Source organism: Neomonachus schauinslandi, chromosome 7, assembly GCF_002201575.2.
Source record: "Neomonachus schauinslandi chromosome 7, ASM220157v2, whole genome shotgun sequence".
NCBI classification, from domain to species: domain Eukaryota; kingdom Metazoa; phylum Chordata; class Mammalia; order Carnivora; family Phocidae; genus Neomonachus; species Neomonachus schauinslandi.
In genome coordinates this window covers 37,821,827-37,840,081 of record NC_058409.1, presented here as the reverse complement: position 1 = coordinate 37,840,081, position 18,255 = coordinate 37,821,827, and the positions used below count along the sequence as shown (strand labels likewise).

The window sequence follows — 18,255 nt, the reverse complement described above, 5'->3', positions numbered from 1 at the left end:
TTAACCGCACAACCAACAGACTACTCCCCGACCCCTTTAAAAGCTTCCAACATTCAGGTGGTAACCAACTCTAAAAGCCATCTCTGCCATCGTTGGAATAGTCTCTTCGAAATACCATATTCACACTGAACCAAAATCTATCTGCCTGTTTTGGTTCTGGCTCTAAACTGTAAGGTCCCACAGAGCAAACTCAGAAATTTAAGGAGAGCTTTTATGCCTTGTACATGTCCTTTCCAGTTTAAGAAACCAAGATTATTCCAACATAAGTTAAATAGGTAATAAAAACAATAATTGAGTTAGTGACTTCAAATCGATAACCTGTCTTATATGTCTCAAGGCAGTTTATTTTTGTTTTAAATTATTTTTCAGTAAATGTACTATATTCATAGTTTCAGTCCCCTTTCAAGACAGCCTATATAACAAGAAGGAAGCTTTATAGTAAATAATACATCTGCTGGTTTACATTCAGCTTTCAAGAGAATAAGAAAAAACTGCTCAGCTTGCCCTGGGTCTCCCTCATCCCCACCCCCTAAATCTTGCCCTTCTTCCTCCATCTTCCACAATTTCTTCACTAGGCGCAGCATGTGTGATCACAGCTTCATTATCCCAATATTATTGACTAGGTCAAATTAAATCCCCTGAAACATACATACTCCCTGGCATTTAAAAAGCTAATTAGAACAACACAATTATCTTGAATGGATAAGCTTAGTATTGGCTTGGTATCAGTGTTGAAGTTTTGATGGTGGTCACAAATTAAAGATGACCTCCTTGTTCAAAAACAGATTAGAACACTCTGATTTGAGGATTTTCAATGGATAACAAGCCTTTTTTCACCTTTGGGTGTCACTGAAGAGAAGGAAAGAAGCTAAGAAGCACTGCATAGATGTCAGTAAACCTCCAGGACACTCACCCTTGCTGAGCTGCAGGGAGGTGCAAGCTAAAATCAGTTCTTTAGACTATGTCATCCTAGCATAACCCGAAATGTCTAAAGACGCTGGCAACTCACAGGATCAGGATGTGTCCTGCTAAAGTCTTTCTACTGGTTGGCTGCCATAAGGAGAGTTTGGCATCTTTCCCGGGGGGGCTTTTCTCAGTCCCGAGGACACAACAGAGTCAGGGCTTAACAAGAATTAAGAATTCTTTTTTTCTCAGAGTCAGGAAACTCAAATTGGAGCTACTTCCTCAAAAGACTATTAAGTGCTACATAAGGTATTAACCCTGGACCCTCTGGAATGCTTTGGAATACCATTTGAGTGATTGTTAAAATCTTTTCTGGTAGGTGGCACTTATCCAACTTCACCTGATAAGAGGTATCAGAGTGATCTGCTAAGCATTTTTATTTAATCTTTTAGAGTTAGAAAAATACATTTGACAGAATATAAAAAGAATACATTTACTGGTCCAGAGAATAGCTGGGAACTCAAACACTTCAAGAGGACTTTTACTCACAATATCATTTTGCACGTGGCACATCTGTTGATGAAGGCTATTCCATCAGGGCTCTGAAAAAGTTTTTTATCTTGGGAACAAAATAATTTTCCATTTTTCATTAATGCCCGATACTCATCACACGTTTCCTAAGGAAAAGATGAAAAAAAGCGTGTTTACTGAGATCTCATCAAAGCAAGACTTTACCTTCTAAGAACTTCCTTGAGCAATACTATTTAAAGACCAATACCTGCTTTGTATAGAAGCCATTCACTCAGTCTACACAAATAACATAAACAAAAACAATGACTGGATTGTCCATCTACTTAATAAGCTTTCTTCCAAAAACAATTAGTGAAATGGAAAGACTTGACCTTATATTCCAGGGTTGTAGTTTATAAGCCCAATAGCCATAGCAAATTAACTTCTCAATGGCTAACTTATCCTATCTGTAAAAATAGAGGATATAATTTCATATGTTCCATACGTATTGTGAGGATTAAATATTATAAGTATGTATAACTTTCAAAGTGCCTGACACATAGTACATAATCAATAATTACATTATCCTCCCCCCCTCTTCTTTCTCCTTTTTTATTATTGTTGTGATTACTATTATTGGAATATGACACATATAAAATACCTAGTACACAGTAGGTCAATAATTGCTGCCAAAAGGAACACAAAAAGATTGCTGAAAAGGTTAAGTCAGTATATTTTATGGAAGGCTTGCTATATGTCACTCTTAAAATCAATGGTGCATTTGCACTATCTCGCAAAGTACTGATTTAATATGTTATACTCCCTATTAGTTTAGAAAATCCAGTGGGCCTTTAGAGCAAGCCTTTGGAATCTAAGTTATGTGGTTTTTTTGGTTTTATTTTGATTTTGCCAAAAAATAAAAAATGGGGTAACAGGGTGATGGGCATTAAGGAGGGCATGTGATGTAATGAGCCCTGGGTGTTTTACACAACTGATGAATCGCTGAATTCTACCTCTGAAACTAATAATACACTATATGTTAAATAATTGAAATAAAAAAAAAGAATTCTGTCCAGCCTCTTATATCTTTATAATAATCATTAAATCAGTCTACAAAACTTCATTATGGTATTAATTTACTTTGCTAGGTGACACGGATATAGCTAGGTGCATGGATATAGCAATAAAGTGGAAGCATCCTTGCTTAAACTGTGCTTACCATCGAATGGATAATGATGTACTTCACCTAGCCTCTTAAACATGGGAGGCAGTTGGTAGCCCTTGCAGAATGATTAATGGTGAAGAAGAATAAATAAATAATATCAGAGACCAGCCCTGGGAAATTCTGCCAGTGGGGTGACCATCTAAAATATCTCTAAAATTATTATCACCAGCCAGTGATCTTATCTGAGTAGCCCAGCAATAATTTCTGGCAACAGTCTGACGACTGGGCCTCTTGAGATCTGTCTAGTCTCTGACTTTACAGTATCTTATGCCAACATTGCAAGTTACTGCTTAGCTTGCCGGATATAACTGATTCTACATAGTCTAGATAAAACTTTGTCATAGAATCAGAGAGGAGCCTGGTGTTTTTTATGATAGAAACATATCCCTTGTGAGGCAGGTCTTAAGAAAGTATTGAAAACAAAGATTCATGAAACACTAGAATGAAGCTTTTTATAGTTTTCAGTGGTCAGTTGAAAAAGATCATTACCAATGAGGATAATTCCTGAATTGGACTTCTCCAGTGTCACAATGACATGAATGCCTAATTTCTAGAAAGACCCGCCTTTTTTATTTTTTTATTTTTTACAGATGGACAACCAAGACCCAGAGAGGTTAAGATTAATTATAATTAGTTAAGATAGAACTCAATGCTGCTTTTCTGAGTGATGAAATAATCCAACGTATTCTCTTGGCAAACAGGAAAAGGCCATACAAATTGAAAGCAGGAGGTGGGTTTTCCCTGGGAAAGAAGGAATGTCCTCTCCATTACCCAACCATGAGAGAGGGTTAAAAGAAGAGCAGATCTACACCAAAAAGGCATCCTGAGGTGGGGAGATCACTTTTTAGCAAGTGTTTACTTGCAGTCTTTTGGCTTGTTTCCATTTTGTTTTGTTTTGTTATTGTTGCTGTTGTTTGTGTTTTCTCCACATGTCCCAGAAAAACTAAGGCCCTCCAGGGCCAAACTCCTTCCTTTACTGGCCCATTGTCTTCTACCGACCCTCCTTCAGCAGCATAGTAAAATCCCCCAGGAGCTGGCGTCACCCCCACTCTGTGTTAGGGTACCAACAAGCTCCTTTTGGCTTTATAATAACTCTTCTGTGATGACAAATTTAGGTATATGGTAAAGATCCTTGCAGGGCACTACAGTGCTTTTCTGTGCTGTGCTGGCTCACGTTTATAATACTTAACAGGCTTTTGTGGCACTAGTAAGAACTCAAGCTACTGAATTTGGAAAACAAAAATTCCAGCACCATAAGAAAGACTAAATCAATAGTTTTCACTTCTGATGAAATATACAAAGACTGTTGTAAGAAATATTTCCAGAGACATATTTATTTCTTTGTGTTCTTGCTTATGCCAACATAAAGGGTGGCTAAATTTATTTTTAAACTATTTTCCAGCGAAATCGAGTTTAATGGTATAAAAAGTCACAGTTGCAAAATTAAAAATATCCACCAGAATCACCACCCATTATCAAAGACTCTGAAAAAGAAAATTATGGCTTCATGCACAGTGAGATTTACACAATACTCTTCTTTTTGCCAGTATAAAACATGCAAGTAAGCATGATCTTTGATTCCCCCAATCCAACATTTTTTCTACTCTACTCTACTACCCTACTTATTTCATAAAGGTTTTTGAACCTCTCCTTACACAGCAAATTTAGATGAAATTATATAAACTACAATGAAATTTTCTAGAACATTCCTGAAATGTTTCTTTAAAAAAATGTTACACTAAAATATAACAAGAGAGCATTTTAACAATAGTTCTAAGAGTTTCATTATAGAAAAGCGTTGTTTTACTGGTTTATTATTTTAATGTTCATGGCTTTTAAGAGACATAGCACATATTTCCTATATACCTAGCACTATTTTAAGTGCTGAATTAATGGCATAGGGGTGTGTGTGTGTGTGTATTTGGCTCTGGACTTTTTTTTTCCAAATAGATAAAAAAATTAACTTCTAGAGAAAATGATTCTTTTATTGTTCAAACAAAAGAGAATTGGCTAAGCACCCTCCTGAGCCAAGGCCTCTATCATCCCAGATTTTTCTCCCTGATCTTCTGTCACCTGCAAAAATCTTCAGGACTTACTACCTCCAGATCCTTGGTCTAATACTATCTTTTCACCGAATACTTACTTGAGTATCCTAAGAAGAACTGATATCACCTCATCCCCAGAAATTCCTATCTTCCATTCTGCTTCATTTTCCTCCTAGCATTAGTCATAATTTAATGTGCTATATATTTTACTAATTTACTCATTAACTTATCTGTTTTCCTCCACTAATACGTAAGCTCCATAAGGGGAGGGCTCTTGTCTATTTTCTTTATTTTCCAATATTCCCAACAACTCAAACAGGGTCTAACAAATGATAGATACTCCGTAAATATTTACTGAATGAAATATAGACAATGACCATATACAAGGTACAGACAACCCGTTTACACATATTTCTGCTTTCTATGTTTGTTATGGCTTTTTCGGCTATTAAATCTGACAATACTAATTCACTGCTTTGTTTATGGAATTTGAAAGCACTCCTTTAGCATGGTAGGTTGCCTCTTGCAGGCATCCATCATCATTAATACATTGATGTGTATGTGTGTGTGTGTCTGTGTCTGTGTGTGATTCATGTCTTCCTTCATAAAGACCTGTTTCTGTGTTTTTAACAAAAGCTATTAGTACCTATCAGTATAATATGTCTGTATTATTAATGTGAAGGTGTTGGTCACAGGCCATTTTTCCTTACAGATTTTGGAATGGATTCAATGAACAGAAAAAGCAGGACTAACCTGATTTTCATCCTCACTGGCAGCATCTGGGACAAAAATACAGAAACTTAAGTTAAGGGAATGCAAAATATTCAACAAATAAACAATTCACTCAGTGTAGTGCCTTGCTTATTTTAATGACTGCATGTTATAAAACCACAAATTGCTTTTGAACACGTTAAAATTTACCATGGCAAATAAAATGGGGGCACTGCACCAGGAAATCAGTACATGTACTCACAGAGGTCTAGTCACTCATAAAAGTCTAATTACTTTGGAAAACAATACTCATGTACTTTCTTACCCCCTTCAAAATATCTAATTTCGAAGAGATCCTTTCACAGCAAAGTATGGCAGACCTCTTTTAAAATTATAATATAACAAATATATCATGTCAATTATAATTTGAAAGTATAATGTAGCATAAAGTTTATATCATATGTGCACATAAAATGAAAGTTTCTGAATTCTGGCAAACTTGTCTCCTTATTAGAGCTACAAAACTCAAAGATCTGACAAAAATCAAGATTAATTAAAATCATAGGCTATTATACTCTCTCATTCACAGACTCCCTTTTGTACTTATGCACTTATTTTAGGAAAGTGGGCATCATTTATGTATAATGATCTCCTGACTCTCCATCTCTGAGATTTTCTTTTAAAAAATACAAATGCTTCAGAACAAGATTGAGCCTAGGAAATTCATGTTCCCTTCAAATTCAAATAACAAATACAAAAAACTACCTTCTATTTCCCACAAAAGTCTCTTACCTTTTAGGAGATATGCTTTCAATCCATTTAGGATTTGGTAACACAAAAATAAAATATGCTAGAAGGTACTACTACTTTAAAATAAGAATAGATGATTAAATTTGATTTTTAATAGTTTATAAATATAGTATTATTTATAAAATATACATCTAAGTTTTAAATATCTATTATATGCATAATTCCTATCAGTATGAATTGATAAGCTTAGTATCATCTATATGTACAGTATATATAATTTCCAACAGTAAGAATGAATATGCTTGGTGAGAGGAAGATGAAGAAGAATCCATTAGCTTTCAGAACCAATACAGAATTAATAGAAGGATTTCTCATGGATAAAAATTCAGATTATGTCAAACTATTTGCCAGTTATAAAGTTAACAACATAGTTATTAAGCCACATATATAATTCTTCAAAACTCTGTGTCTGGTTAGATATTTCAAGACTATACATACACACATACATACAATCACACAAACATACTTACATATATACACATATTTGAGGAGTAGGGGGAGGGAGACAAGTCCCTGCCCAGGGCTTTGCCATGTGTGGAAGAGGCTTAGATTACATGCAAATTGCTCACCTTGTATGAGGCAGAGGGCCAGGGTCAGAAGCATTGGCACTTTGGCTATCTTCATGTTGAAGATGATGTAAGTCGATTACAAGACGGCTCTGGGCATTGCTCACCAGCTGGTGCTCTAAGACTGAACCCAGGGAGATGCAGCTCACTTTTTATATACTTGGTGACACCCACAATAACAACCAACATTACAAAACCAGTTGTTCTAGGTCATGCTAGACTTAATATACCACATCAATTTAGTTTCCATCCTTTAGCATCCTGTCAAGGTGGCAGATCTGAACAGATAATGTCTATTTCCACAGTTCTGATATGTTTTCATGATACCTCCCCCAAAAGGCAATAGATTGAGTCCAAGAACTCTATTATAAAGTTTAACACTCCATACTCCTATGTAAGAACTGAATTCTTCACCAAGACCAGACATATAACTTTGCAGACAAACATGTTTCTAACTGGGCTCCCTTCATAAGTGGGAGGGGAGGAAAGAAGACAGATGAGTTATCCTACTAGTCAGGTAGAGACTTACAGATTCCCACATCTGGAGAAAGTTGCTGAGAGTAAGAGAAGCTAGAATTCTTGTTGCTTCCATCTGCAGGTGTTTTGAAGGGTCTCAATTCAGTGCCACAGACTCATGTACAAGTTAGAGTGAACAACTCAAAGACATAACCCAGCAAGATTTTAACACTGAGTACATGGTGAAGCCAAAATCCAGAGAAAGGACAATGACTTTCCCAAGAGCACATAGTTTAGGTGGAAGAGGCAGAGGTGGTACTTGAGGAAGATCACTTTTTATTTAACTCCATACACTGCTTCCATCACACATTGATAAAGGCAGAAACTATGTGAAATCAAAGCTTGCACATAACTGCTTTAAAAAATTCTCAATCTGAAGGACATTTTCTATTCTAAAGCCTTATCTTTTAGTCTAACCAAACATTGTAATCATAAACATTAGAGGCTCAAACTTTAACTTTCTACAGCCCATCACTCCCCAAATTACTGTTTGAAAAACGTGGCTCAATCAATTTCCCCCTAAATTAAGTTTACTCCAATAGTGACTCATTATTTACTCTCTCAGGAAGAAAAGAAAGAATACTTAAAAATATAAATATAAATAATCAGTGTAAGATTTTTCCAGAGAAAGTATCTTCTCCTTAGTTATCTTCTCCTTAGTTCCTTCTTCCATTTTACAAATAATGCCTTTTGTCTACCAGCTTATTCTACTCTAATACCTGAAAAATTATGCAAAAATGATTGAAGCCACAGCCAAACGGTTTGATTCCAGTACTCCAAAGGGTCTCCATATCCACAGAGGGAAAGTTTGGGACTTTATGGGATCAAAGCCCTTTTAAAGATTCTTCCAGAAAACTGATCTAAGGCTAGCCAATTTGATGATGATGTCAATATTCTGAATGCCATTAAAGCCAGAGTATTTCCTTTTTTGTGTGTGTGAAATAACTTATTTCCTCTAAAAGTGTAATCATTGTTTTCAAGGTCTGTGCTTTGTTTCTTTCCAATGGTTTAATAAAATGAGTGCCTATGGAAAGCAAGCTCAAACTACATTATTGTCACAGATTAGAAAATTTAATCCATCATAGCTTAATAGAAAGAGAATGGAACAGGGAGTCAGGAAATTTGTTTCTATTCCTCTCTTTGCAACTACACAATGTAAGGAAAGGAGCCTGGCTTTGACATGTGGTAGACGTGGGTTCAAATCTTGACTCACCGGTTACTAGCTATGTTGCCTTGGGCAAGTCATTTATTTTCTCTCTGTCTCGGCTTCCCAATATGCAAAACAGGGGTCATAAAATTACACTGTACAATTGTTGTAAGAGTTAGAGGTAATTCGTGTGTGTGTGTGTGTATAAGGTTTAGAACAATTTTGAGTATAGTGATAAGTTTTATAGTTAATGATAGCTGGTCTTGCATTTTTATGTCATTACAATGATGTAGTTGTATTATTAGGTAATTTCAAAGGTACAAGAAAAGTCAACATCTCTTGCACATTGACCTCATCAACAGATTTTAAGCTTACTCAGCATGTAATGACACCCCCAACACATTCTGAAGTGAAATTAAAAAGTCAAGACATGTCTTCTTTTTCATTTTGTTATCATGTTCTAAACCACAATACCTAAAACAAATCAAAGCATTTGCTGTTTAAAACCTGTCAAAGTCATTGCAAGATTTCAATCAGCATTGATTTCTTAGCTTTCTCTGTGAAAGTGTCTTCTAAATATTGACATACCAGTACTAACTCTTTATTTTTTATCTGTTCTGTCAGATCATATGAAATGAGTCCCAACAATACACTCTGTCACTGGTGGTAAGAAAGTTTAGCACCTATTTTTTTTTTTTTATAATATAGTTAGGTTTATTTGTCTTAATCTGCGTTCCATCCTGGCTTCCCCTGACAGCATGGTTAATTAAAAAAATTTACATACAATAAAATCACTGGTTGTGCTATACAGTTTTTTGTTTTGACAAATTCAGAGTCCTGTATCCACCACCACAATAGCAGTACAGAGGAACCCCATTAACCTAAAAATTCCTTTGTATAAACTTCCTTTCCCTAAACCTGGCAACCACTGATCTGTTTTCCATCCCTATAGTTTTGTCTTTTCCAGAAGGTCATATAAATGGAATCATACAATATGTAGATTTTTAGGTCTAGGTTCTTTCACTTAGCAAAGTGCTTTTAAGATTTGTCTAGGTTGTTGCACAAACCAATAGTTCATTCCTTTTTCCTGCTGAGTATAGATAACCTTATTACATGGACATACCACAGTTTGTTTGTCCATTTATCTGTTGAAGGACATCTGGGTTATTTCTAGTTTTGGCAATTGTGAATAAAGCTGCTATAAATAGTCATATATGGGCTTTTGTATGAACACAAGTTTTCAATTCTCTTGGATAAACACCCGGGAGTGGAATGGCTGGGCTGTATAGTAAATGTATGTTCATAAGAAACTGCCAAACACTTTTCCAAAGTGGATATTGTGCTTTGCAATGAATGACCATTCTGCTGTCCCACATCTTCTCTAGCATTTGGTTGTCCACACTCTTTTTCAACTGGAAACTGCTGCACCACCCCAACTCCGATAATTGGTGCCTGTGTAATATGCTCTGATGAATGCCAAATCTAGCCCAAATAGATAGTATTCCCAGGAGTGGAAGTGGTGTGAGGGTAGAATGAAAGAACCTAAAGATGACTGTAGCTCTGAAGAATCCATGCTTTGAGGAAAGCTTGAGGAGTTGGTTTCCTTCTTACTGAAAAAGTGCTCCTCACTGCCACCCAGGTCATCCTGAAATGATGAATAAGAGGTTTGAAACTGAGAGCCTCTTCTGTGAGGAGAGGCAGCCAAAAGAAGATTCCAGGAGCCCCAATATTGGAAGGATGGTCAGCTGCCCCTTGGCATCAGGACTCTTTCTCTATTTCATTTCAGGAATGTTTTAAATCCAGAGGTGATTCACTGCATACTCTGTTAATCACTCCATGTTTCTGAAAACCACAAAATTTAAATTCAGATGAATGGGTGGGAGAATTTAGAAAATTGGGGTTTGGGTTATCAGGGTGCTTTTTGTGTGTGGTTCTGAAAACCGTTTCTTCTTTATTGTTATTTTGCAATGTTGCATCACTGTCTCTTCCATGCACATGAGTGAAAATGTCCTACTGACAGAGAACACTGTGGTTGGGTCAAAAGGCTGCTGGTAACAAGAGTGACACCTAAAGCAAAGTTTCAACTTAAGGTTAAAGCACATAGCCTGGCAAATGCCTGTCAGGGAAAGCAGGGTCAGCAATATTCTCATCAGAGAAATCAGAGTTGAATGACAAAGGCATTAAAGATATGGAATATCATGTAAGCCCCTTTGGCCCCTACCTCCACTCCTGACTTCCCTGACTCCTGTTGTCCCTTGAGGAGAATGGATCTTGTACATCTTATTGTATCCAATGTAAACTACCCATTTTCTGTTTTTTCCTTAGCTCTTCCTTGACATATCTCCACATTCTCTCATCATCTCCTCACTGCCCAAGTGCCTTTCCTTTTTTTCTTTTGTTTGAAGTTTTTATTTGAGTTCTAGTTAGTTAACAACATATAGTGTAATATCGGTGTCAGGAGTAAGATTTAGTGATTCATCACTTACATACAACACCCAGTGCTCATCCCAACAGGTGCCCTCCTTAATACCCATCACCCATTTAGCCCATCCCCTGCCCACCTCCCCTCTAGTAACCCTCAGTTTGTTCTCTGTAGTCAAGAGTCTCTTATGATTTGCTTCCCTCTTTCTCTTCCCCCCTCCCCTATGTTCATCTGTTTTGTATCTTAAATTCCACATATGAGTGAAATCATATGGTATTTGTCTTTCTCTGATTGCCTTATTTCACTTAGCATAATACACGCTAGTTCCATCCATGTCATTGCAAATGGTAAGTGTTCATTCTTTTTGATGGCTGAGTAATATTCCATTGTATATACACACCACCCCCTTTTTTTTTAAAGATTTTATTTATTTATTTGTCACAGAGAGAGAGAGAGCACAAGCACAGGGAGCAGCAAGCAGAGGGAGAGGGAGAAGCAGGCTCCCCACTGAGCAGAGAGCCCAACGTGGGGCTCAATGCCAGGATCCTGGGATCATGATCTGAGCTGAAGGCAGATGCTTAACTGACTGAGCCACCCAGGCACCCCATTCCACATCTTCTTTATCCATTCATCAGGCGATAGACATTTGAGCTCTTTCCATAATTTGGCTATTGTTGATAATGCTGCTATAAACATCAGGGTGCATGTGTCTCCTCCACTCATTATTTTTGTATCCCAAGTTGCTTTTCCTGTAAGTCGTCCTGATAGTCCTTGGGGGAATCAAGGGGTACCCCTGTCCATTTTTCCTTTTGCTTTCCTGGGCATGTAATCTTCAGCCAGGTCCTTTTTTGCAGCCCACTGTTGACTTTCAGCCTTTGCCTAGGGTTCTGGCTTGCTGTCACATAGTGATTTTCCCTCATTTTTGGACTTGCCCGGCTTTTCTTGCTTTACCTCATCTTCTGGTTGTCCCTCATCATCTAGCAGTCCCTCATCATCTCGCTGTCCCTCATTCTGGAACCTTCCCTCATGCCCTGACTTCCCCTCCACTTTCAGCTTTTCTTCCTCACCCGATTTTCCTTCATCTTCAGGCTCTACTTCATATTCTGGTTTTAGCCTCGCTTTTCTTTTTGGCTTTCCTTACTTTTCATTGTAGAATTTTTTCCATGTTGAGGTTTCCCCTTCTTTTCCTGTCCTGCAGGGATTGTAGACTGGTTTCCTCCCCCTGTTCTAGCCTTGCACAGTGCTGGGGACTAACGTGCAGAGCTGAGGTCCCGGCAGGGCTGCATATCCTAGGGCCTAGGTTTCCGGAAGCCCCCACGCCCCTGCCCGCCTCCCCACCCCCCTGCCACTTAGGGACAGGTTTCCGGCGGGCGGTGGGAGCGGAGGAGGCAAGGACGTGACAGCCAGACAGGCCAGCGAGTGTGAGTACTTTTCCTTAAATTCCAAATTGCATCTTTTTTTCTTCAGCTCTTAATTATTCATCAAACATGTAGAAACTTTTTTTTGTTTCATCACAAAGGAATGGAGCTTGATTAGAAGAAGTACAAACTTTACAATTCAGAACATGTATCAAGTGACCCAGAATCTGAATTCACATCAAGGATATTGACACAGAGGGAAGAGATGAGAAAACTGTAAAAGTAAACAAGGTTTTGTAGACCAGTAGTGTTACTGAATACAAAGGTTATTTCAAAATCCAAGGTTATCAGACTATTGTTCAAGTCTTCTCTTTTTCTATGTAGAGATATCCTTGATGATCACAATAGTTTAATAAATAACTATATTATAGATAAAAATCACTTTCTGCATCTTTCAAAACAATCTGCCATTATTAGCTCTCTTATTTGTTTATGCAATGATGTGAGGTAGCAAAGAAGGTGTTATCCTTTTCTTACCTGCCCGAAATGGTACCATGAATGAGCCCCACGGCAGGAACTAGCGTGGAAAGTAATCCCAGCCTTGCCACCTTGTACACCCAATGTGGCTAACCCAGAACCTTTCAGGGGATTCAGAGAGAATCTAGACATTATGGTGCTATAAACTAGGGACAGCATGCTACTGCTAATGTAGTTCGTTCCTCTAATTCCTCCTCTCGCACACTCATACAAATGCGTGCGCGCGTGCACACACACACGCACACGCACACAATCATATACCCATAATGACTAGGGCAAAAAGAAATATGTTGTGATCATGACTGAAAAATATATGTCCTAACAGGTCTTAGAAGATGAAATAATTTATTTCTTGTTTTCTTAATTCTTAATTTTCTTTCCTATAATTCTCATATTTTCCCCCATTAATTTAGCATGTCTGTATCCTTTTTTTTGAAAGACACTAACTGGAAAACAGCCTTTACCCACCTTCTTATCTTGCACTGTTCTGTTAACAGCCAGCTTCACTCCCTCTCTGAGAATTCCTTTCTGTTTGTCTACAAAAGCAAAGAAACTATAGAGACAGGCATCTCTTTTTATCTAAGAACAAGATGGGATGGGCACTGTTGGATCACAGACCCTGCTATTTATAGATATAATTGTTGCTTTTATAAGATTAGGATTAAAAAAACAAGAAAGTTTCAATATCTAATTTTTTTTTTAAAGATTTTATTTATTTATTTGACATAGCGAGAGAGAGCACAAGCAGGAAGAGCAGCAGAGGGTGAAGCAGGCTCCCTGCTGAGCAAGGAGCCCGATGTGGGACTCGATCCCAGGACTCTGGGATCATGACCTGAGCTGAAGGCAGACGCTTAACCGACTGAGCCACCCAGGCATCCCTCAATATCTAATTTTTAATTGGATTAAGTTTTATGTTTTGGTTTATATTTGGTTCTTAAATACAATATCTTTACAGTTGATGCTACAGGAACTCTGTTACGTGACTACACTGTCACCTGGAGATTCAGTACATTCCAAAGTCTCCTAGGATCCACTCTGACTATAGGAAACAGAAGTTTGTGGAGTTATAGTCCTTTGAAAAAAATCACAGTGAATTAACTTTGAAGTAGCTAGTATGAGGAATTTTGGTGAAAAATGCTGCATATTTTATAAGTGAAATATTTACATGTGTTTGTGTATACAGTAAGGAAAAACAAAACTGTTACATTTATAAACAAAATTTGGAAAAGATAATTTATGTGTTTTTTGACATATATCTTTATAAAACTTTTTGCAAAGAAATATAAAATTTGCTGGCATTTATTGTGCACTTACTGACAGGTATAACAATAAAGCTAAAGAGTAACTATTTCTGTTTTACAGGTAAAGAAATTGAGGTTTGGTAAAATACTGTAACTTTCCCAAGTTCATACAGCCCATAAGCAGTAGTCTCTGCAACTGATAACCATCATTGCAAATAAAGGCAGTCAAACTCCAAAGCCCATGCCCTTAAATACCACACACTGTAGAGACCACATTACCTACATCTGTAATTAACTTAGCTCAGACACTCAATTGTTATGGTCCCAGTTGTGTCTCTCCAAAATTCATATTTTGAAGCCTTTACACCCAGTACCTCAGAATGTGACTGTATTTGGAGATAGGTCCTTTAAAGAGGTGATTATGTTAAAATAAGGCCATTAGGGTTGGGCCTGCCCCAAGCTGACTGGTGTCCTTATAAGAAGAAGAAATTTGGACACACAGAGAAATACCAGTGAGCTGTGTGCACAGTGGTTTACACCAAGCCACCTGGCTCGTAGGTGGTTAAGCTGAGATTCATATCTAGGTCTTAAGATTTAAATTTCATTCAATCAAGTAACATATTGATTGTGTCATTAGACAGAAAAAGGCAATAAAGGAATGAATAGAAATCGTAGAGTTCTCAGGTAAGGGACCAAATTCCTGAAATGAGATTTAGAAAGTTAAAAATGTAAGTCCAAAGTGAGGTGTTATGGTATTCCAGTAGATTCCGTAATACTCCACACATGAATACAACAAATATTGACTAAATGCCTACATTTGCCTGGCACTGTTTGAGAGCCTTGTGCTAAATTTGTGAATAAAAAAGACATGATGTCTGGTCTTTAAGAGATTATAATCTAGTGGAAGAGGTGGAAAATGATCATACAAATCATTGTTCAATCAAATCTGTGAAAGGGTTTTTATTTTTTAAAGATTTTATTTATTTATTTTAGAGAGAGAGAAAGCATGAGTGGGGGGAAAGCAGAGGGGAAGGGAAAGGGAGAGGGAGAGAGAATCTGAAGCAGACTCTGTGCTGAGCATGAAGCCTGATGCGGGGCTTGATCTCATGACAGCAAGATCATGACCTGAGCTGAAACCAAGAGTCAGACGCTTAATTGACTGAGCCACCCAGGTGTCCCAGTGTGAAAGTGTTTTTTAAAAAGATGTCCATGGAGGGCGCCTGGGTGGCTCAGTCGGTTAGGCGACTGCCTTCGGCTCAGGTCATGATCCTGGAGTCCCGGGATCGAGTCCCGCATCGGGCTCCCTGCTCGGCGGGGAGTCTGCTTCTCCCTCTGACCCTCCTCCCTCTCATGCTCTCTGTCTCTCATTCTCTCTCTCTCAAATAAATAAATAAAATCTTTAAAAAAAAAATAAAAATAAAAAAATAAAAAAATAAAAAGATGTCCATGGAGTAAAGCTAACATAACAGAGGTTCTAGCCTCTGGAGGGGGATTCCTTGATGAAATCAGGCTCAATTTAAAAAATGAACTGGGATTAAAAAGATATATAAACTCATCTATATGAAAAATTCAGCTAATCAGAATGAATCATTCCTTTAATAATTATGAGAACCAAAGTTTTGCTCTGGTAATTTCTTCTGAAATTTTCAGTTTTTACTGTATCTCTAGTTAGTTATCTAACAGAGAGGCAGGAGTTGAAATTAAAATTGAATATGGGAATGGTTTTGAATTTAGTGGGTTTTTTGGTTTATTTTGAATGATATCTCCCACATGATATTAATACATTCCAAATCCTTCCTAAAAAACTGATTTAGTTAAGAAAATATTTTCCCTTAAAAGTAATTTTAATATTTTTGAGCAAGGAGCTGTAAATAATGGACAGTTATTTGCCAACCACATAAGCAACCTTGGAAAATGCAAAAACTAGCTTTAGTCTACCGTATAAGATAGGGGTTATTTTTTCTCTCACATAGGAAATACTACTTATGCTTTTTAGCTCCCTTGGTCTCCCCAGCTATGTATCTGCATCTAAGGGAGACTGGAAGCCTCCACCTGTGTTTTCTTTCTATGTGTAGCTTACTTAGTATTTTTTCCCTTTCCCAGGGATCACTGACCTGCACTATTTGATGTCCATGTCAGAAAACTATGTCTTCTTTCTGTATTTTTTTTTCATTGTTTCAGGTGACAGGAAATATCCTTTCTTTGTTACTCCATTGTAACCAGAAGCATAAATCTTACTTTGTTTTTAAATGATATTTATTTTTCTCTTTCAATGCATTTGGTGTCCTTCTGTTCTCTTTACTTTTTTCCTGAATCCATGCCTCTCTTTTTACTCTCAATATTGTTTGTTACTCAAGGGTTATAAAAGAAAGAAAGGGGTGCCTGACTGGCTCTGTCAGTAGAGCATGTGATTCTTGACCTCAGGGTCATGAGTTCAAGCCCCATGTTGAGCATAGAGATTACTTAAAAATTTTTAAAAAATTTTAAAAAGGAAAAGGAGAAAATATTAAGAGTACAAAAGATTCCAGCCAAATGAAGTAAAATGTTTCAGGATTTTCCTGATCTACAGGTGGAGCCAGACAATGTCTGGATAGAGAAGATCAGTTCTCCAAACTGTACCATAGACCAGTGATTTTTTTGGAAATGTGAGACTTGCTGGCATTTCGACCTCAGGCAAACCATGATAAGAGTATCATCCACTTGACAGCATTGTTGAGCAGACTGAGATGATTATGTGAAAAACCTAAAGCAACTATTATATTGGTAACAGTGCAAATCATATCGTTAAGACTACCTGAGAGCCAGAAGGACATAAAACTTTGAAGTTAAGTGTTTGGCTTTGCAGTGATACTACTTGGGCTTAGAAACTGGCTTTTTTGATGTGTTACCAAGGACAATTTATCTCAACTCTCTGTCTCAATTTCTTCACTGCTAAACTGAGAATTATAACAGTGATTGCCATGAGGATTCAGGAGGTATTCATGTAAAGACTTAAAATGATACCTGATGTATGGAGAGTGCACAGTGTTAGGTGGTTTTTGTGTGTGTATTTATTTATTTATTTATTTATTTATTTATTTATTTGACAGAGAGAGACAGCAGAGAGGGAGCACAAGCAGCAGAGTGGGAGAGGGAGAAGCAGGCTTCCCCACTGAGCAGAGAGCCCGATGTAGGGCTCAATCCCAGGACTCTGGGATCATGACCCAAGCCGAAGGCAGACGCCCAATGATTGAGCCACCCAGGCGCCCCCAGTGTTAGATGTTATTAGAAATGTCTTCTTGTTAGCCTCTTGACAATACTGAATTAGGGATCACAGTGGGGAAATCCAATTTTGGGTCTTTGAAAGTACTGAATATTTTATGGGAAGTGCCAAGAACCAGTGCCTAATTTTAGGGGCACTAACAAATAACCCCCAGGATAGAAGAGTCATTTCCTCATTAGTGCCCCTTCCTTTGGACAGCTTATTATACTCCAGGTGGTGAGGCCTTTGCAAGGAATTGGGTCACCCTCAGTGAACAATAGCCACATGTGTCTGGATGGACTGACAGGTTATTTGAGACGTGAAAAAGTGACACCTTTTCAAATAGGTCAGAAAACCAAACAGCTCATTCTAACCTCTTAAATTTTCACATATTTTCCCACTTTAAAGAGAAGAAATGTCTTATCACCCAACTGAGGATGGGGGTGGGGCAACTGCCTTTTCCTACTTTTATGAGTCCCTCCTAGGCCTCTAACTCATTAGCAAGTTCATGAATATAGTCAAATAGTATCTAATGTAGAATTAGGGAGTCTGTATTTTAATTCCAGTCCTCACTTTTAGCTGAAGCAAGACTGTGAACATGGATTATGTTCCTAAATTACTGATGAGGTGTGAGGCACATTGGAAAATGGACAACAAGGGGTGCACCTGGGTGGCTCAGTTGGTTAAGCGACGGCTGCCTTCAGCTCGGGTCATGATTCCGGGTCCTGGGATCGAGCCCCTCATCAGGCTCCCTGCTCAGCGGGAGGCCTGCTTCTCCCTCTCCCACTCCCCCTGCTTGTGTTCCCTCTCTCACTGTCTCTCTCTCTGTCAAATATATAAATAAAATCTTTAAAAAAAAAAAAGGACAATGGGGACAAAAAAAAGGAAGGTAGACCAATTAATTTTTACTAATCAAGTATATCAATCAATGTAATAAAAATACTGTCTTCACACAGAGCATTTTTAAGATAGTGAAACTGCTCTGCATGATACTATAAGGGTGGATACATGTTATTATACTTT

The 18,255-nt window shown here is 37.7% G+C and overlaps 1 protein-coding gene and 1 pseudogene across 2 annotated transcripts in view; both read right to left on the bottom strand.

Annotated features, from left to right (window-relative positions):
- SPINK5 (serine peptidase inhibitor Kazal type 5) overlaps positions 1 to 6,894 on the bottom strand; it is a 75,915-nt gene extending 69,021 nt beyond the window's left edge. For both annotated transcript variants that reach the window (XM_021701991.1, XM_021701990.1), the window contains exons 1-3: positions 6,774 to 6,894; positions 5,437 to 5,462; positions 1,453 to 1,580 (exon numbers count right to left, since the gene is read on the bottom strand). In XM_021701991.1, coding sequence (XP_021557666.1) covers positions 1,453 to 1,580; positions 5,437 to 5,462; positions 6,774 to 6,828 — 209 coding nt within the window. In that variant the 5' untranslated portion in view covers positions 6,829 to 6,894. The remainder of the gene's footprint in view (positions 1 to 1,452; positions 1,581 to 5,436; positions 5,463 to 6,773) is intronic.
- Positions 6,895 to 10,613: 3,719 nt separating this feature from the next.
- LOC110591246 lies at positions 10,614 to 12,769 on the bottom strand (annotated as a pseudogene).
- Positions 12,770 to 18,255: the final 5,486 nt, after the last annotated feature.